The 20,487-nt window shown below is 54.6% G+C and overlaps 2 protein-coding genes across 6 annotated transcripts in view; one reads left to right on the plus strand and one right to left on the minus strand.

Moving 5' to 3' along the window:
* The first annotated feature begins 7,411 nt into the window (after positions 1–7,411).
* On the plus strand, positions 7,412–16,632 carry PLEKHB1 (pleckstrin homology domain containing B1). Of its 4 annotated transcripts, none has more exons than XM_038761693.1 (7): positions 7,412–7,471; positions 8,396–8,548; positions 8,892–8,994; positions 10,333–10,372; positions 11,970–12,063; positions 15,679–15,775; positions 16,004–16,632. In XM_038761693.1, the coding sequence occupies exons 1-7, from the start codon at positions 7,435–7,437 to the stop codon at positions 16,071–16,073; spliced, it is 594 nt and encodes a 197-aa protein (XP_038617621.1). In that variant the 5' UTR covers positions 7,412–7,434; the 3' UTR covers positions 16,074–16,632. The 4 variants fall into 4 exon arrangements, with proteins under 4 accessions (XP_038617621.1, XP_038617622.1, XP_038617619.1 ...); XM_038761691.1 differs by lacking the exon at positions 7,412–7,471 and adding an exon at positions 7,503–7,622; XM_038761694.1 differs by lacking the exons at positions 15,679–15,775; positions 16,004–16,632 and adding an exon at positions 12,472–13,017.
* RAB6A (RAB6A, member RAS oncogene family) overlaps positions 12,696–20,487 on the minus strand; it is a 52,695-nt gene continuing 44,903 nt past the window's right edge. For both annotated transcript variants that reach the window (XM_038761699.1, XM_038761698.1), the window contains exons 7-8: positions 16,451–16,517; positions 12,696–14,829 (exon numbers count right to left, since the gene is read on the minus strand). In XM_038761699.1, coding sequence (XP_038617627.1) covers positions 14,765–14,829; positions 16,451–16,517 — 132 coding nt within the window. In that variant the 3' untranslated portion in view covers positions 12,696–14,764. The remainder of the gene's footprint in view (positions 14,830–16,450; positions 16,518–20,487) is intronic.

The raw sequence follows: 20,487 nt of genomic DNA on the forward strand, positions 1-20,487 counted from the left end.
CGATTGTGAGCCCACTGTTGCGTAGGGACCATCTCTATATGTTGCCAACTTGGACTTTCCAAGCGCTTAGTACAGTGCTCTGCACACAGTAAGCGCTCAATAAATACGATTGATTGATTGATTTTACAGATGAGGTCACTGAGGCCCAGAGAAGTGAAGTGACTTGCCCAAAGTCACACAGCTGACAATTGGTGGAGCCAGGATTTGAACCCATGACCTCTGACTCCAAAGCCCAAGCCCAAGCTCTTTCCACTGCGCCACGCTACTACCATCACTACCACCACCACCATGACACAGACATTGAAAACAGACACAGTGAAATCTCCGGCCAGCCAGAGGCTCGGCTCCTGGCTGTGGACAGGGGTGGGGTGGGGCCAGTGGGCTGCCAATAATAATAACAATTATGGCATTTGTTAAGCGCCTTCTATGTGCCGAGCGCTGTTCTAAACGCTGAGGTAGATACCAGGTAATCAGGTTGTCCCACGTGGGGCTCATAGTCTTCATCCCCATTTTACAGATGTGGTAACTGAGGCACAGAGAAGTCGTGTCGCACAGCCGACAAGTGGCAGAGCCGGGATTAGAACCCGTGTCCTCCGATTTCCAAGCCCGTGCTCCGTCCAATAAGCCGCACTGCTCCTGGCCTTTGGGGGCTGCAGGGGAGGAAGGGCGACCCCAGCCCTCAGGCTTTTCTCTCCCCCGGACCCCTTCCTCGGCCCAGAGCCCCAGCAGAGTGGCGGCGGACAAAGAGAGGGAGCCCAGGTGAAGGCGCAGCGAGCCGGGAAGCGGCACAGCCTAGGAGAAAGAGTGCAAGTCTGGAAGTCAGCTGTGTGACTTTGGGCAAGTCACTTCACTTCTCTGTGCCTCAGTTCCCTCATCTGTAGAATGGGGATTAAGACTGTGAGCCCCCTGTGGGACAACCTGATCACCTTGTAACCTCCCCAGCGCTTAGAGCAGTGCTTTGCACATAGTAAGCGCTTAATAAATGCCATTATCATAAAGTCAATCAGTCAATCCATCCATCCATGAGTGCTTACTGCGTGTAGAACAGTGTACTAAGCCCTTGAGAGAAAATGCAATATAATAGAGTTGGTAGACAAATTCTTCACAGTCTAGAGAAGCAGCGTGGTCTAGTAGATAGAGGACAAGCCTGGGAGTCAGAAAGACCTGGGTTCCAATTCCTGCTCCACCATTTGTCGGCTGTGTGGCTCACTTCGAGTCTCTGTGCCTCAGTTACCTCATTTGTAAAAAGGGGGGGGTTAAGACTGTGAGTCCCAAGGAGGACATGGACTATATGTCCAACCTATCTTGGATTTAGTACAGTGCGTGGCACGTACTAAAAGTGCTTAACAAATACCCTAAAAAAGGGGGTGGGAGACAGACGTGGATATAAATAAATTAAGGATATGGACATAGGTGCTGCAGGGCTGAGGAAGGGGGGAATAAAGGATGCAGATCCAAGTGCAAGGGTGACCCAGAGGGAGTGGGAAAATAAGGAAATAACAGCTGCGTGGGGAAGCGATGTACCTTCAATAAGGCTTTGAAGGTGGGGAGAGTAATTGTCAGATATGCCAAGGTTAGGGCATTCCAGGGTGACAGGTCTGTGGGGAGATAGATGACATCAGTCAGTCAGTCAGTCGTATTTATTGAGCACTTATTATGTGCAGAGCACTGGCACAGTGAGTAGGTTAGCATTAGAGGGGCAAAGTGTGCAGGCTGGTGGTAATAGGAGGTTGTAGTTGGGAGCCAGAGAATCTGGTTTCTAATCTCTGCCCCTCCACAGGCCTGCTGTGAGACCTTGGGCAATCTCTCATCTGTAAAATGGGAATTTAATAGCCGTTCTTCCTCCTACTTATGCTGCGAGCTTCATGCGGGATAGGGACTGTGTCTGACCCGATTACCTTGTATCTATCCCAGCGTTTAGTAGAGTTCTTGGAACAAAGTAAGTGCATAATAAATACCACAATTATTATGAATACCATCATCATTGTTATTATGATGATGATGATGAACGATTTTCAATAAATTAATGATGAGGGAGGACCTGAAGGTTGGGTCAAGGTGGGAGGCTGAGACCCTGTGGCCTGGGCCTGCTGATGTAGAGTGGGTCTCTGAGGAACCCCCTACCCGCCTTGCTCCAGAGCCCGTGGGTTCCCCCCATCAGGTCCCAGGGAACACGGGCATCCCTTCGAAACTGCGGGACTCGGCGGCCGGAGCCACTGAGGGGGGACCGTCGGGGCTCAATCGATAGTATTGAATTAGCTATACTACGCATCTGGAAGGGTATAGTCGATTCCAGGCAAAAAAGGCTGAAAACAAGGTGCAAACGAAACGGTTCGCTTGGAACAGTGCTCAGCGCTTAGAACAGTGCTTGGCAGATAGTAAGCGCTTAACAAATACTGTCATTATTATTAAAAACCGGTCCATCGGCTCCCGGGTGCGCGCACGCTTCTGGGTCCTTCCTGGCCCGCCTCCCCCTCCCTGGGGTGGCCCTTTTCCCGGGCACCCGACCCCGGGCACCGGACCCCCGGCCCGGGGCCTGCTGCTTCTCGAGGTGGCACCTTGTGATGGATGAGGCTCACTGGCTCTCCCACCGTCTCCTGGGCCAGCCTGGGCCTAGCCGTTCCCCCTCCTCCCGGCCAGCCCCGTGCCGTCCTCCTTTCCACCCCGCGTACTCTCCGCCCTGTCCCCTCCTCACCTCCGTGCTCGCCTCTCCCTCCCAACCGCCACCTTCCCATGCTCTCTCTATTCCCCCCGTACTCGTCTTTCTTCCCCAGCTCCATACCCCTGTACATTATCCACTCTGTCCATCATGGGCTCACCTCTCTTCCCCAGCACCCTCTTTCCCGGGATCTCTCTGCTCCTACCCTTCATTTTCCCCCCAGCCCCCATCTTCTGAACACGAAGTTCAGTTTTAGCCTTACTAAATTTGAGGTGACAGGAGGACATCCAAGAACACATTTTACAGATGAGGTAACTGAGGCACAGAAAAGTAAAGTGACTTGCCCAGGGTCACACAGCAGACAAGTGGCAGAACTGGGATCAGGTCCTCTGACTCTCAGGCATTTGGTATTTCCACTAGGCCTCACTGCTTCTCCACTATACTCTCATTTTGTGCTTGGCAGGGCACAAATCCTACTTCATAATTAAGCCATAGTGATCTTTTGCATGTATTTATTACTCTATTTATTTTACTTGTACATATTCTATTTATTTTATTTTGTTAATATGTTTTGTTTTGTTCTCTGTCTCCCCCTTCTAGACTGTGAGCCCACTGTTGGGTAGGGACCGACTCTATGTGTTGCCAACTTGTACTTCCCAAGCTCTTAGTACAGTGCTCTGCACACAGTAAGCGCTCAATAAATACGACTGAATGAATGAATGAATCTTCTTCTGCTCCCTGGTCCATCCCCCCCAAACACAATGCTCTCCCCACAAAGGATCAGAAGGCAAAAGCAGAAAAAGCGCCAGGTACCGTAAACTGTAAATTTTCTGTCAGTGGAGCTTTAGATCAGTCTTTTATATGTTACTCATGGTCAGGGTCATACTCCTGGTTACCCTGAGAGGGATCTGTCAAGGCAGGAAAGCATCTATTTCTGGACCCTGAAGCTGAACCCCTCCCAGACTGAGCCCCCTCCTTCCTCTCCCCCTCCTCCCCCTCCCCATCCCCCCCACCCTACCTCCTTCCCCTCCCCACAGCACCTGTATATATGTTTGTACATATTTATTACTCTATTTATTTTACTTGTACAGATTTACTAGTCTATTTATATTATTTTGTTAATATGTTTCGTTTTGTTGTCTGTCTCCCCCTTCTAGACTGCGAGCCCGCTGTTGGGTAGGGACCATCTCTATATGTTGCCAATTTGTACTTCCCAAGCACTTAGTACAGTGCTCGGCACACAGTAAGCGCTCAATAAATACGATTGAATGAATGAATGAATGAACCCTGAAGGTCAGCGTGGTCTAGTAGATAGTGCACAGGCCCCTGGGCGTCAGAAGGACCTGGTTTTAATCCCAGCTCTGCCACTTGTCGGCTGTGTGATTTGGGGCAAGTCACTTCACTTCTCTGTGCCTCAGCTATCTCATCTGTAAAATGGGGGTGAAGACTGTAACCCCTTCTGGGACAGGGACTGTGTCCCGTCAGATTGGCTTGTATCTACCCCAGTGCTTAGTATAGTGCCTGGCACACAGTAAGCCCTGAACAAATACCATAAAAAAAGGTCACCTCATCCAGTCCCCTGCTTCCAGAAACTGGTGCAATGGGGCAGGGGACCCTAAATCCAACTTCTCCCTTGTCAATGGGCAGATCGATCTGGGTGGACGGGATGTCCCCGGAGCCGTCGGGGTAGGGCCGGCTGGCCTCGACCTCTCAGCTGCCTTTGACACTGTGGACCACCCCCTTCTCCTCAACCCACTATCCAACCTTGGCTTCACAGACTCCGTCCTCTCCTGGTTCTCCTCTTATCTCCGGCCGTTCATTCTCAGTCTCTTTTGCGGGCTCCTCCTCCGCTTCCCATCCCCTTACCGTAGGGGTTCCTCAAGGGTCAGTTCTCGGTCCCCTTCTGTTCTCTATCTACACTCACTCCCTTGGTGAACTCATTCGCTCCCACGGCTTCAACTATCATCTCTATGCTGATGACACCCAAATCTCCATCTCTGCCCCTGCTCTCTCCCCCTCTCTCCAGGCTCGCATCTCCTCCTGCCTTCAGGACATCTCCATCTGGTTGTCTGCCCGCCATCTAAAGCTCAACATGTCCAAGACTGAACTCCTTATCTTCCCTCCCAAACCCTGCCCTCTCCCTGACTTACCCATCACCGTTGACGGCACTACCATCCTTCCCGTCTCACAAGCCCGCAACCTTGGTGTCATCCTCGACTCCACTCTCTCGTTCACCCCTCACATCCAATCCGTCACGAAATCCTGCCGGTCTCACCTCCGCAACATTGCCAAGATCCACCCTTTCCTCTCCATCCAAACCGCTACCCTACTCGTTCAATCTCTCATCCTCTCCTGACTGGATTACTGCATCAGCCTCCTCTCCGATCTCCCATCCTCCTGTCTCTCTCCACTTCAATCCATACTTCACGCTGCTGCCCGGATCGTCTTTCTGCAGAAACGCTCTGGGCATGTTACTCCCCTCCTCAAAAATCTCCAGTGGCTACCAATCATCCTACGCATCAGGCAAAAACTCCTCACCCTGGGCTTCCAGGCTGTCCATCCCCTCGCCCCCTCCTACCTCACCTCCCTTCTCTCCTTCTCCAGCCCAGCCCGCACCCTCCGCTCCTCTGCCGCTCATCTCCTCACTGTGCCTCGTTCTCAACCTGTCCCGCCATTGACCCTCGGCCCACGTCGTCCCCCTGGCCTGGAATGGCCTCCCTCTGCACAGCCGCCAAGCTAGCTCTCTTCCTCCCTTCAAAGCCCTACTGAGAGCTCACCTCCTCCAGGAGGCCTTCCCACACTCAGCCCCCTCCTTCCTCTCCCCCTCCTCCTCCTCTCCATCCCCCCCGCCTTACCTCCTTCCCCTCCCCACAGCACCTGTATATATGTATACGTGTTTGTACGTATTTATTACTCTATTTATTTTACTTGTACATATTTTTTCTATTTATTTTATTTGGTTTATATGTTTTGTTCTCTGTCTCCCCCTTCTAGACTGTGAGCCCCTGTTGGGTAGGGACCGTCTCTATATGTTGCAAACGTGTACTTCTCAAGCGCTTAGTACAGTGCTCTGCACACAGTAAGTGCTCAATAAATACGATTTAATGGATGAATGAATGTCCAGAGTAGGGGACACTGCGGCCGTCGAACCTGGTCCAAGCCTTCCCCACCCTCCCCGCCCTGTCTACTGGGCTTCAGTCCCTGGAGGCCTGCGGACTTCGGAATACAACCCCCAGGATGCACCGGGTTGTGTCCAAATCCCGCCCCGCAGCCTTTCTCCGGCCCCCGGAGGGATCCCCTGGTCCTGGGGGGATGGAGGCCGCCCCGAGATGCTGGGGGACCTGAGTGCGCAGGCGTCGACCGGAGCCCCAGACCTGCTCTAGGAGCCACAAAGGCAGGTAAGGGCATGGAAGGGCTGAGGGGGTTGGGGGTTAGGGAGCTTGGCCAAAGGGTGAGGTCGTGGGGGCTTGGGGGGGTGGAGGGGGGCCTATGTCCCTGTAGTCCTGGAACCTCACCTACAGCAAGCTGGTCCCCTGGGGAAGGAGATCCCAGGCAGGCAGGCTGGCAGGCAGAGCTGTTCTCCTCCTCACCACCTCACCCCACCTCTCCAGTCACGGGGGAGAGACTCAGGACTGAAGAGGGGAGAGTTCGGGATGTCGGTTGGGCCGCGATGGATCTATGGAGAGACGAGAGTCAGGGATGGAGAGGGGAAAGTAGTCAAGGGTGTTGGATGGCCCATCCCTAACCAAGAAGTTGAGCGTCCAGGAGGACAACCAGCTCATGGTTCCTTCTGATCAATCAGTAGTGTTTACTGAGCTCTTACTCTGTATTAAGCACTAAGTGCTTAGAAGGATACAACAGAGTCAGTAGATTTGTACCCCACCCTCAAGAATTGTACATTGGGTTGGGAGAGAAACACTAAAATACACTGTAGATAGAGGAAAGCAATAGAGAATCAAACTGTGTAATAAATGCAGAATGAGGGAAGGGATGTAAGTTCCCGAATACTTAGGTGATGCGGAAGTGGCAGCTGGGGAGACGAGAGAGCGATCAGGAAAGGCCTCCCGGAGGAGATGGGGTTTCCATAAGGCCTTGAAGATGGGGACAGAAGTCTGCCGGATGTGAAGGAAGAGGGAGTTCCAAGCAGAAGGGGATTTATTTATTTATTTTACTTGTACATATCTCTCTATTTATTTTATTTTGTTAGTACGTTTTGGTTTTGTTCTCTGTCTCCCCCTTTTTAGACTGTGAGCCCACTGTTGGGTAGGGACTGTCTCTATATGTTGCCAACTTGTGCTTCCCAAGCGCTTAGTACAGTGCTGTGCACACAGTAAGCGCTCAATAAATACGATTGATTGATTGATTGATAAGCAAGAAGTGCCACTGGTGGGCAAGCAGTGGGGCTGATCCAGAAGGCAGAGACAGGGGGAGGGTTGAGGAGACCTCACAAGCCCTTCCGGCACGGGGAGCCCGTGATTCTGGGTCGAGAAAGGGGAGAGGAGGAGGCTGAAGGTTAGGACGGATGGCGGATTTTCTGCCAATTTTCCACAGCCCCCCGGGCGGGCGCCGAGAACCGCCTGTGGGGTTGAGTTTCTCTCTCTTGCTGGTTAAAGGTTGAGCTGAGGGATGACCAGCTCCCGCCCCTTTGGCGGGCAGAGACGGAACCACTGGACTCCCTCCTCCTTGGGCGGGCCCAGGGCTGGACACAAAGGTCATTGTGGCATTGTTGGACAGGCACTGCCCTCCCGGCGGCGCTGGACGGTCCTTTCTGCACGATGGCGGCTGTGAAGAGCGGCTGGCTCTGGAGACGGAGTGAGTCGCGTGTGCCCGAGGGCTTTGCTGGGACCTGTGGGTGCGCCGGTGCCCGTGTGGGCGCACCGGTGCATGCGTGTGTGTGGGCGTGCACATGCGGATGCCCGTGTGGCTGTGTCCTGGATGGGGCTCCGGGGAATCCGACAGCGAGGTAGAGGCTGACGCTGGTTGCCACAGATTCTGGGGGGGTTGAGAACCCCCAAATCGTCCCCTGGGAGGGCTCTTTGCGAGTGCATCCTCCCACCCTACGGGGCCCAGCCGTCATTTGTCTGGGGTTAACCCTTGCAGCCCACCAGGAGGTGGGGTGGGGCCGCCCTAGCCATGTTTCCTCCAGCGACCAGGGCTGCTTGGGGCCCGGGTCATATCCATCCTCCAGAACAAAAGAGAAGTTTGGGCTGGGGCAGGGTGGGGAGGGTACGGGGTTGATTGTCCGGCCGTAACCCGATGGAACACCGACTGCCCTCGGGAGATGGGCATCGTGATTTTGGGGGAAGGAGGTAGCAGGAAGGAGAGGGGCAGGAATGAGAACACAACTCCCCGTTGTTTGGCGGGGGAAACAGAGGCACAGAAAGGTCCAGGGCTGACTGTAGGCGCCACAGTGTTTCAAGTGGTGCGGGGGAGTGGTTGGAAATCACCGGTACGCACCTTGGAGCAGCTCAGGGGGCTAAGCTGAAACTGATCTGCCATCTCCCTGGCCCGGGCCCCCACGTGTGTGGATAACTGAGAGTTGCCGAAGAGGCCGTATTTTGGGAATGGCAGAGCAGAACACTCCCCAAGCCAGCCTGCTCAACCCTTGACCCTTGCTAGACATGAAGGGTGGGGACTCCCAGGCATCCACATCCGACTGGGAATCCCGTGGAGGGGAGTCTGGGTCTCAGCCTGGCTCCCCCCCACCCCCCACTCCCCGACCCTGCGGGGCCTCAGGCTCTGTCCTTCGCCGCTGGAAGAGGAACTGGTTTGTGCTGTGGCTGGACGGGACCCTGGGCTACTCTCAGGACGAGACTGGCCAGGATGAAGAAGGACGAGTCCTCATCCGCTTCAACTGTCGCTCTGTGAAGAGCGGCCACGACTGCCCAGGTGACACCCCGCTCCCACCCCATCTCCCTGCCCCAGGACCCACCGGTGAACTCCCATGCCTGGACCCCCTTCCCTGCAGCAACCCGGAGTAGATGAACACCATTTGGTGCTGTTTCTGCATTTCTTCTAGAGGCGTAGCCATGCTTGGTCCACTGGTCTCCCTGGCTAATGGGACCCTCCCTTGGCCCTTGGAGAGCAAAGAGCTGAACCCATGACTTGAAGGCTGTGAACTGAGGGTCGAGTCTGGGGCTGGTTGGGTTGGTGTTGGGGGGTTTGGGGTGGTGCTGATTGGGCTTTAACATGCCCAAGTGGCCCAATCCACGTCCATGATTCTTCCCCCAAGACTTGAAGCCCCCCGAGGGGCTGGACCGGAGCTGCCTGCTGACCGTGCACCTGAGGGACGGACCCCGGCTGGTCCTCTGTGCGGAGAGCAAAGACGACGCTGTGTAAGTCACTTCCAGGGCTGTGGGGGGGCAAGACGCGACTAGCCCCTGGCCAGAGGGGGATGCCTTTCCCTCAGGGTGAGTCAGGGATGGAGAGGGAAGAGACAGGGGTGTTGGAGAGTCTGGGCTGGGTCACTGGGGGAGAACCAAGGGTTTCGGATAGTCCGTGCTGGGGCCCTGGGGGAAAGGTGAGTCAGGGATGTTGGATGGTCAGCCCTGGGTCACCGGGAAGGAGGGGCATGTCGGTTGATCTGTGTTGGGTCAGTGGGGGAGAGGGGAGAGTCAGGGGTGTTGGATGGTCTGCCTCAAGCCCTGAAGGTGGGGGTGCAGGAGGGCAGCCAGCACCAAGTTGCCCTCAGTTTTCGGGTGCCCCTGGGCGGGGCAACCAAGGTGCATTTCCTCGGCGGTCCACAGATACTGGCTAAGTGGGTTGTTCTGAGGCCCAGCCACTCTGAGCTCTGCACATGACCCCGGGGAAGGAGGGAGTGTTTACTGGGAGGCCCTGGGGTGGGGGGTGGGGGGGCGGGGTACTGGGAGGCTCCAGGGAGGGGATGTTTACTGGGAGGCCCTGGGGGCAGGGGCTCTGCACAACCAACTCAGCGTCTTTTTGTCCCCATGGAAACGCTCGTTTTGTGGATTTTATCCCGTGGGAGAACAGCCTGGAGAGGGTTCCTGGGCAGGCGGGCAATCTCAAGAGCCCAGGCTGGGGGTGGGAGTGCTGGAGCCCAGAGGCACGGTACGGGTAAGGCAGGTGTGGACATTTGGGGCAGACCTGCCCTGGCCACCATCTCCCCCCGCCCATCTGTCCTAGGGAAGAGCAGGGGTGGACAGTGGATGGGGGCGGGCGGGGAGCAGAGCGTGGGGGCCACGAGCCAGGCCGGGCCAGGGAACAGAGTTGGTCTTGTCCAGTGTGGGAGCTCTGAGCGGCGGCTGGGCTGGGGGCCAGGATGGACCACAATGGACTCTCTGTCCTGGAAAGGCTTGCGGCCCTGGGGCTGGGCTGAACACACTCTGTGGGCTGTCGCCCGCCCCTTCTCTCCCCCCCCCAGCTCCCCGCGAGCCCCTCCCCGGCCTGGCCAGTCACCCCCCGCCCCGGCCTGGACCAGGCTGTGTGGACTCTGGTTGCTGCAAAGCTCCCGGCTTTTGGGTAGAGCTGTCAATCAGTCCACCAGTGGTATTTATTGAGCCACCTACTGCGAGTGATCCGTGCCTGTCCTATCACCCCACCAGACTGGAGGCTCCATGGGGATGGGGGTGAGGGTGGGGGCCCCGGCTCCAGCCTCTTCCCCCAGTATTGGTGGGGACGGTGCTGGCCGCCCTCACGCAGTCGTCTGCCCGCAGGGCTTGGAAGACGGCCTTGTTGGAGGCAAGCTATTCCCTGGTGAGTCCCGGCCCTGGCCCTTCTCTGCTCTGGCCCAGGGCGGCCTTGGGAGAGTGGGTCACGGGTTCCACTTCCCTTTACTCCCCCCCCCCCCCCAACCACTCCCCCTGCTCTTCCCCTCCTCCAAGTGGTACAAAATCGGGGGACTCAGAAACCCTCCCCACGAAAGGCCGTGCCCAGATGGTTCCTCACCCTGCCAGTGGGCAAGGGGTTAGCAGAAAGTGCCATCCCTTGCACCTCTTATGCCGGATGCTTCCCTTCCTATGCCCCTCGCCCCCTGGGCCGCATCCTGCCCCACGGCACGTCAGGGCAATCCCACAACCTCAGGCGTTAACGTCCGGTGAGGCCCTACCCCAAGAAGCTGCTTTCTGTGTCTGGTTGCCATGGATGCCCGGGTGGTCTTTCTGCAGGGTGGGGTGGGGCCGAGCCCGGGTGGGGGCCTGCCTAGCTTTCAGTTAGAGGGCTTTTGGGGTGGTTGGGGCCCATCCCGGCACCCCGCAAATCCCAGGGGCTCAGAGCTGTCCAACCTAGAGCGGAAGTCCTGCCCACCCACCCCTGGCTTCCCCAGGAGGGCGGGGGGAAAGAGGCCGCCCAGGGTGGGCAGGGCCGACCTTTGGGAGCGTCCAGCTGGAGCCGGTGGTCGGCCGGTGGGGCCTGGGAAGGCACAAGGGTATTAGCCACAAAGCCTGAGTTCGACCTTCACAGCGGCACCGAGGCCCGAGTCGGGGGGTGGGGTGGCCCCCCTCTGGCCCCCGGGGAACCTCTCCCATCATCAGGGAACCTTTATTTGCAAACCCCCCCCCCCCCCCCCCCCCCCCCACCAACCCGCATCGGTTAGTATTACTTCACCTTGTGGAATTCTCTTTGGGCCCGGTGCCAAGTCTCTCCTTGTTGCCATGGAAACAGATTGGCCGCTCTTCGGTCCCTGCCCTCCCCTGGTGCAGAGGCACACAGACCCACGTGCCAGCGCAGATGCAGGCACCCGGACGGGGACATCCATTGGCCAGGGCAGTTCCAGGCCTCTATTTAGCCCGGAGGGAAACGGGTGTGTGTGGGGGGGTTGTGTGTGTGAGTGTGAAGGTGTGTGTGTGGGGGGGTTGTGTGTGTGAGTGTGAAGGTGTGTGTGTGGGGGGGGTTATCATAATCAATCAATCAGTCGTATTTATTGAGTGCTTACTGTGTGCAGAGCACTGTACTAAACGCTTGGGAAGTCCAAGTTGGCAACATATAGAGACAGTCCCTACCCAACAGTGGGCTCACAGTCACAGGCCTTCGTCTTCCCGTGGGGATGGAGGGGTTTGTGCTGAATGACTGGCCATTTGCCTACCTGCCGAGGTGCACTTGGTAGCCCCCCTCGGTCCCTCCTGCATCGGGATGTGGGAGGGTTGGAGCGGGGGAAGCAGTTTCCTTGTCTTGGCCTGAGCTGGGGTGCGGGAAGCCGGTGGAGGCCGCCCAGGTTAGCATCCTCGGGCGGCCGGGGTGCAGAGAGGCCAGTATGGTCCAAGCGGGGGTCCCACCCGGGAGCGGTTGCCTCTCCCCACCCCCCGCCCCCCTCGAGAACGCTGGGGGTCGCCTACCCCAAACCCCCCGCCCCCAGGTGTACAACCCTTACGACGACTACTACCAGCCGGTGGCCCTGGACGCCCATCACGTGACCTTCGTCAACACCGGCCACTACGGCCCCTACGCCGGTAAGTAGGTTATCCCCCCCACCCCCCCCCCCAACTCAGCTGCCACCTTCCGGGGGCCTGTGACCCCTTGTTATTTATTTTACTTGTCCATATCTATTCTATTTTATTTTGTTAGTATGTTTGGTTTGGTTTTCCGTCTCCCCCTTTTAGACTGTGAGCCCACTGTTGGGTAGGGACCGTCTCTAGATGTTGCCGACTTGGACTTCCCAAGCGCTTAGTCCAGTGCTCTGCACACAGTAAGCGCTCAATAAAGACGATTGATTGATTGACCCCGACCCACCCGCACCCGCGCGGGGAAACCGAGGCAGGCTTGGCCCTCCCGCTGGCAGAGGCGGGCGGCCCGGGGCGGGCAAGGGCCTGTCCCGTCCGTCCCCCGCGGCTGAGGCCGTCTCCCCGCTTCCTGCCCAGGGTCCGGTGCCCCCGTCGTGGTGCTGCGGGGCGACCCGTACGGCGACGAGGCCGCCGCCCAGGTGGCCCTGGGCATGCTGGCCGGCGCGGCCACGGGCGCGGCCCTCGGCTCCCTCCTCTGGATGCCCCTCTGGATCTAGGCGGGCCCCCGGGCCGCCTCCTCCACCTCTCTGCGGCCCCCCTCCGCTCCCAAGGGCAAGAAGGGTCCCAAGAGCTTTCGTTTGTGTTTCATTTGTGACTTTATTGGTGGCGGAAATCGTGTTAACACAGACGTGGAATAAGAACGCGCCTCACTGCTCGGTTTTGGAAGCCCCAACTCCGCTGAAGAGCTTTAGACCAATACTGAAAACAGAAACAGGCCAGACAGAACCACAGGCCACAACAAGGGACAACCCTCTCTTTGCTCAGCCCAGCAGAAATCCCAGTTCCTTTGAAATGAAGAACGGGACCCCTTCGGTCATATTTAACTGATATTTATTTCCGGACATGCCATGTCAAAAGAACTCGCCTTTAACAACAATATTGCATTATAAAAGCACTTTACATCTCAGTCGGCTCCTAACGGAAGTTACTGGTGTTGAGTAATGCTAGTCCTGAAACCTGTTCAGATACGGGACCTCCGACCGGGGCCAAATCCAAGCCTTTTCTGCATATTTCCAGGGGACAGCGGGGGGGAGGGCAGGGGCTGGGGTGGACTGGGGCGGGCCCCGCTTTGGAGGTGAGCCCTGCAATGGAGGTGGAACTCTAATTTGAGTTCCCCGATGCCGTTAGAGAGCACGGTAATGCAATACAGGAAGAAATCTTCCTGCACTGTCTGTCCCTCAGCAATTCTCCTGCAAACCACGAACGTACACTGTGATTAACCCACCAGCACAACCCTTCACGATAACCTGGCAAGGGGAAGTGGCCCTAGTGTGTTGGTTTGGGCTTGTGTTAACAGCTTGAAATGCTGGCCAAGCTCCACACAGATTCCTCAAAAAGACAATAAAAAACCTGAACGAAGTAAAAAGTGTAAAAGGCACCGAAATAAATACCAAAGAAAACTGGTGAGTTCGCAGCTTCGTTAAATTATAAAACTAACCAAGTTACCGGTTATTTCATCCGACTCTACACACCTAGTGGGAACAAAATAGACCAGGAAGACAGAACGTAGGAAAGGGTGAAAAAGAAAGGCAAAAATTCTGCATCACCTTAACTCCCTCCCCGTTTCGAAGCTAGGCTGGCCCCGCTTGGGGGTCGGGGGGCTGCGGTCGCCTCCGACGGACCCGTCTCAGTCCGTGGAGGCACAGGTTGCGGCCGCTGCGGTGCCGGATCACCCCGGGGGATTTCCCGTTTCATCTGACCTCGCCTATGTCCACTGCAAAGCCTCTCGCTTTCTAAGATTATTTTTCTGGAGCAGGCACGTTTCAACGTTAAAATCTCAACAGGGATCACCCCATCGTGACTTTTCAACCCCACCTCCAGGACGGTCCTTTTTTTAAAAAAAAAAATCATTTGGTGGCTACTGAAAACACCAGTTTGCATTCTCTGCACTGAATGCGGCCACCTTCCTAGGGCAAAAATCCACTGGGGCGTCTCTCAAGTTGCTCTGGTTCACTCGTTCAAGTCACTGCTCAGAAAGCCGCAAGTGGAACTTTCGCACAAATAAATCCACACCGGTCCCCAGGGGTCTTGGTGGTGAACCTCCCTGTTTCAGCTTGGGAAAGGTCGGGGACGGGGGGCCTTGTCCCCAAAAGGCCTGTGCTTTCCCAAGCTGGAGGGTGCCTGAGGCTCCGGTTTTGCCTGACGATTAACGATTAGCCATTTCCAGTTTGTTGGGAAGGGTGGGGGGAAGAGAGAGGGAGTGAGAGAGAGAGAGAGTGGAGGGTCGAGGGGAAAGGCCCACCTCACCTCATGCCCACTGGCAAGTGTTTCTGTGGGGGCTGCTGCTCCCTGCCCAAGCTGAACTTCGATCTACTCCAATTCCATCACTTCAAAGTGCACCATCATAACAGATTAAAAAAAAGGAACAGATGTTCAGAAAACGAACCTATTTTTGTGAAGTTATCACTGGAATATGCTGGAATATTTTGGCTTTTGTTTTTTCTTATAAATAATGAAGACAGACACTTTTTTTTTTTTTGTGCTTGTGAAGCAAACAGATCATCTCCATGAGACAGCCAGCAATGATGAATGGCGACACGTTATTACTGGGAGGGAGGGAGGGTCAAGCCGATATTCACACTGCAGTCAATGAAGAGTAGGGGCAGAAGCAGTGACGTCCTGGACAGAGGAGCTGCACAGGAGACTAAGATTAGCAGGAACAGCCTCCTTCGCTGACCGGCTGGTCTTGGGGCTTTTCCAGCTTGATGTCGATCACTGGAGAAGGGGGGAGAGTTAAGGAACCATATGGGGCTTTCAGGGGGCACACCCGAGACCCTTCTGCTGGGCGGCTCCCAGTGGAACCGGGGCCTGGGACTGATGCCCAGCGAATCTCTCTCTTCCTCTCCCCCTCGTCCCCCTCTCCATCCCCCCATCTTACCTCCTTCCCTTCCCCACAGCACCTGTATATATGTTTGTACATATTTATTACTCTATTTATTTTACTTGTACCTATCTATTCTACTTATTTTATTTTGTTAGTATGTTTGGTTTTGTCTCCCCCTTTTAGACTGTGAGCCCACTGTTGGGTAGGGACTGTCTCTAGATGTTGCCAATTTGTACTTCCCAAGCGCTTAGTACAGTGCTCTGCACCCAGTAAGCGCTCAATAAATACGATTGATGATGCTGATGATGATGACGACAGCGAGGCTCCGGGAAACTGAGGGCGAGCCCTTGGGGCCTGCGGTGGTTGGGAAGGTTGCGTCTGAGCAATCGATCGTCCGTGTCTAAAGTGCCCGGCTTTATTCTGGCTCGTTTTAGCAGGTGAGGTTGCAGGTGGTCCTGACCCTCCCAGTTCTCCAAAGACACTGGCGGGGGACACGGCGTGGTGACACCCTAAAGCCAATCTTCCTTTGGTGGGAGCTGTGTGACACTAAAGCATCCAATCGGATTCCCTGTTGGAGACGGGCAGCAAGGCAATTGCGGAGAAAAAGAAATGTGAAACTACATTTCCCAATAGGTAGAGGGGCGGATTTCGTCCCGTTTCCCAGCAGCAGGTCTGGGCTGAGGCAAGCTCCCAGAATCCTCTCAGAGAGGATCCATGCAGAGCTTCAATCTCTTTCCCAGGAATCCTGCCGGGAGCAACTGCACCCGCCTTTTCCAAGCCTGGGCCTGAGGACAAGCATATTGCGAGAACCCCCCTTACCACTGCTGTCAGTCTGTGGTAAGGATTAGGACGCTGGAAAGGGGACTGATTTTCGAGTATAAATCTCAGCCTTGCATTCTCTCTCCAGTGAGATCTGCCTAAAATATCATTTGCCCGTAATTACTGCCTCTAAATCCTCTCAGACATGCTTACGGAAGGCTCGGCGGGTCTTCCAAAAATCGAGGCAGAGCTTGCGGTTTTCTTCTGAGTCCCTGCCAGCCTCCTTAAACTCCTTTACCCCTTCAGGACGCCTTGGGCCTGGTGGAGATTTCTATCCCGGTTGAGAAGATACTACAAGACCTCCCGGCATTCCTGATGCAGGCGCACATCAAAACCCCAGTCCCCTTCTCCAACACTACAGATTTCACTTGCGTTGATGTGTAAGAGCGCAAGACGGCCCAGAACTCTGTGAGTTTGGCTTCACGAGGGAGGAAGCCGCTTCCACTCTGAAGGAGCGGCTGCCCACTGGACGTGGGCAGCGCCTGGGGCCGTAGCAGGCATGGGCAAGAAAGCTGGGGCGCCTCTCGGCCTGCTGCTCTTTAATAAACGCTCCTTGCCGCACCCCACCCACTTAACCGATGGCTTGCCCCCGCTGCCTGGGACCCCGCACCGACCCAGACCCGTTCCCTGCCTACAGACGCCGCCGCCGTCTGAAAACCCCCCGGGTCTCGGCAGGGCCGGGGGAAAGGATACTGTCTTCTCGGCTCTTGTCCTGAGAGCTTTCCATCCCGGGCAAGGCCGCGGCCACACGTCGGAAGAGCTGCGGGGAGGGAACAGTCAGAAGAATGGAATCAGTTGATCGACCGAGTACATCGGGAGTACGGTGTCTGACCTGATTACCTTGTGTTTTCCCCAGTGCTTAGAACAGGGCTTGACACACGGCAAGCTTTAGAAATCCCCTTACTATTATTATTATCACTGCATGTCTTGAGCTCTGTTGGGCAGGGACATCAGCAGTACATGACACAGAAAGCTTCCCAGACTCTTCTCAGATTACCTATCCCCTGGGTTTGCATTAGAGCTGCAAGGCCATGGCAGGTAACATCAGTCACGTTTCCAGTTTAGTATTAAAGCCTTTTTTCTGGTCAGTGGGAGGGCCCTACTAGTTGGGGATGGGTGAGGAAGGGGAGAGGAGGAAAGCAAAGATAAAGTTGGAGCCCCTCCCTCCTCCTTGCTGACTTAAGCAGAACTCTGTTTGTACAGATTTACTACTCTATTTATTTTACTTATACATATTTACTATTCTATTTATTTTATTCTGTTAATATGTTTTGTTTTGTTGTCTGTCTCCCCCGTCTAGACTGTGAGCCCGCTGTTGGGTAGGGACCGTCTCTATCTGTTGCCAGCGTGTACTTCCCAAGCGCTTAGTACAGTGCTCTGCACACAGTAAGCGCTCAATAAATACGACTGAATGAATGAATGAACGAGTACATGAACTTCAGATCGGAAGCCAGAAAACCCGGGTTTTGTGGAGGCTCTTCCACCGGCTTTGGAGCGGTCTCCAAGTGCCTTCTGGTGCACGGGACACTGTCCGAGGCGCTTGGGGCACAACAAAATGAAGACAGCAGCCTACTGGAGAGGGCCCGGGGCTGGGTGTCAGTCCACCCGGATTCAAAGTAACAGGTATTGTAGCCCCCCCAACACTTAATCCAGTGCTGGACACATAAGCACCGCTTAACAACTACCACAATATTCTCCTCCTCCTTCTTATTTCTACTACTACTCCATCATCATCATCCATCGTATTGAGCGCTTACTGTGTGCAGAGCACTGTACTAAGCGCTTGGGAAGTACAAAGTGGCAACATATAGAGACAGTCCCTGCCCAACAGTGGGCTCACAGTCTAAAAGACCCCAGGCCTTCAGGCTGATCCGACAGAGTCCAGTAACAAATCTACCTCCGTAGTAGCCCCGACCAGAGCCACCAACCAGTTGTTTTAACCTGAGGGTCTCACTGCCTTCCGCTTCACCTGTACATATGTATATATGTTTGTACATATTTATTACTCTATTTATTTATTTATTTATTTTATTTGTACATCTCTATTCTATTTATTTTATTTTGTTAGTATGTTTGGTTTTGTTCTCTGTCTCCCCCCTTTTAGACTGTGAGCCCACTGTTGGGTAGGGACTGTCTCTAGATGTTGCCAACTTGTACTTCCCAAGCGCTTAGTCCAGTGCTCCGCACATAGTAAGCGCTCAATAAATACTATTGATGATGATGAGGGTGCTCCAGGCGGGGACCTCTGCCTCCAGAGAGGCAAATGGGGCGAACCCGGGTCCTTCATTCGCCCAAACTCTCCTTACCCCAAGAAGGGTGAGACCCGACCTCTCAGAAAGTATTCTCCCGTAGGGACGGGCTCCCGCCGCACCACCGTACTAGCTGAGGATGCGTGTTTGGCAGCAGCCCTGGCCACTGCTGTCCATCCTCCCTCCCGCATGCTCTCTGATTGCCTCTTTCTCCCTTTCTCCCTGCCAGAGCTGGCCCGCCGCAGGGGCCTGGTGCCATTGAAGCTGGCCTGGAAGCTTGCAGCAGGGGGCACCTGCAGTTCTCTGATAGATGATGATGATGGCATTTATTAAGCGCTTACTATATGCAAAGCACTGTTCTAAGCGCTGGGGGGGGATACAAGGTGATCGGGTTGTCCCATGGGGGGCTCACACTCTTAATCCCCATTTTGCAGATGAGGTCACTGAGGCACGGAGAAGTTAAGCGACCTGCCCGAAGTCACACAGCCGATAAGCGGCGGGGTCAGGATTCGAACCCATGGCCTCTGACTCCCAAGCCCGGGCTCTTTCCACTGAGCCACGCTGCTTCTCCATGCTTAGATGCTTGTCTTGCGGGCGGCAGCCGCTGTGCGGCCTCTGACCCTCTCCTCTCCTCTCCCTCCTTTTCCTTCTCCTCCCCCCAGCCCCTTCCCCTCTCCTCCTTCCGGACTGGGCCTCCGCTCTCCTGCTGCGACTACTGGCCTTTGCTGAGCGGCTCCCTGGGAGTTTCCCCCTTTCCAAGGACAAAGGGACGGGCGCCCGCCCGCCCGCCCGCCCGCCCGTGAAGAAAGAAACGCCGTAGTGGCCGGCAGGCACCCCACGGGAGGGCCACTGAGAGCCCTGCAGGCCACAGGCCCCGTCTGAATGATATATGTATATATGTTTGTACATATTTATTACTCTATGTATTTATTTATTTTACTTGTACATATCTATTCTATTTTTTTTTTTTTTTGTTAGTATGTTTGGTTTTGTTCTCTGTCTCCCCCTTTTAGGCTGTGAGCCCAATGTTGGGTAGGGACTGTCTCTATATGTAGCCAATTTGTACTTCCCAAGTGCTTAGTACAGTGCTCTGCACATAGTAAGTGCTCAATAAATACGATTGATGATGATGATGATGATGAAAGAAAACCATGGTCTTTTCTAGGGCATCGCGGCAGCTTGAGCAACAAGTGGCTAATGGGAGACCTTCCTTCCAGCTCAACACTCCAGACGACTTCCTATCAATCGGTCCTATTAAGTGCTACTACTCTATGTGACGCATCGTACTGAGCGCTTGGGAGAGTACAATAGACGTTACAGTAGACACGCTCCCCACCTTCCAGGTGATTCAGTGGGGGAGATGAGTGGTAAGTGGCTAATGGAAGACCTTCCTCCCAGCTCTACACTCCACATGACTTCCTATCAATCATTTCTACCAAGTGCCTTCTCTGTGTGAGGCACCATACTGAGCCCTTGGGAGAGTAAAGCAGCTTGGCTCAGTGGAAAGATCACGGGCTTTGGAGTCAGAGGTCATGGGTTCAAATCCCAGCTCTGCCACGTGTCTGCTGTGTGACCTTGGGCAAGTCACTTAACTTCTCTGAGCCTCAGTTACCTCATCTGGAAAATGGGGATTAAGACTGTGAGCCCCACGTGGGACAACCTGATCACCTTGTATCCCCCCCACCGCTTAGAACAGTGCTTTGCACATAGTAAGCGCTTAACAAATGCCATTATTATTATTATTATTATTAAAGCAGCGATTGTAGTAGACACGCTCCCCACCCTCCAGGTGATTTAGTGGGGGAGACAGACCGTACGATACATTACAGGTAGGGGAAGCAACTTGATAGAAAGATATGTACACCACTGCCATCTTCTCAACCCCTTCAATTTACACAAATGCACACACTCCTCCCTATTTTTTCTCTGAAGGGGATATTTATATGGCTTAACAGAGCTACATGATGTGATAGTACATCCAACTCTCAATTACACTGAAACATCTCCCTTGTCCAATGTCCAATGTCATGAAGAGGTACAGATCACGCTCATCTGAATTCCACTCTGAGCCTTCAAATCCTGGCCAGAATTCCTCCGTCTAGAACCAAGGAAACCTGAGGCTAATCACAAAGGTTTTGTTCAGGGCCTTAAATTGGGCCAGGGAGTACAAAAGTTAAGGGGAGCATGTTGGCAGCCTTCCCAGACTGAGCCCCCTTTTTCCTCTCCCCCTCCCCATCCCCCCAGCCCTACCTCCTTCCCCTCCCCACAGCACCTGTATATGTTTGCACAGATTTTTTTACTCTATTTATTCTACTTGTACATATTTACTATTCTATTTATTTTGCCAATGATGTACATCTAGCTTTACTTCTATTTATTCTGATGACTTAACGCCTGACCACATGTTTTGTTTTGTTGTCTGTCTTCCCCTTCTAGACTGCGAGCCCGCTGTTGGGTAGGGACCGTCTCTATATGTTGCCA

The sequence above is a fragment of the Tachyglossus aculeatus genome, chromosome 20 (assembly GCF_015852505.1).
Source record: "Tachyglossus aculeatus isolate mTacAcu1 chromosome 20, mTacAcu1.pri, whole genome shotgun sequence".
Classification (NCBI taxonomy): domain Eukaryota; kingdom Metazoa; phylum Chordata; class Mammalia; order Monotremata; family Tachyglossidae; genus Tachyglossus; species Tachyglossus aculeatus.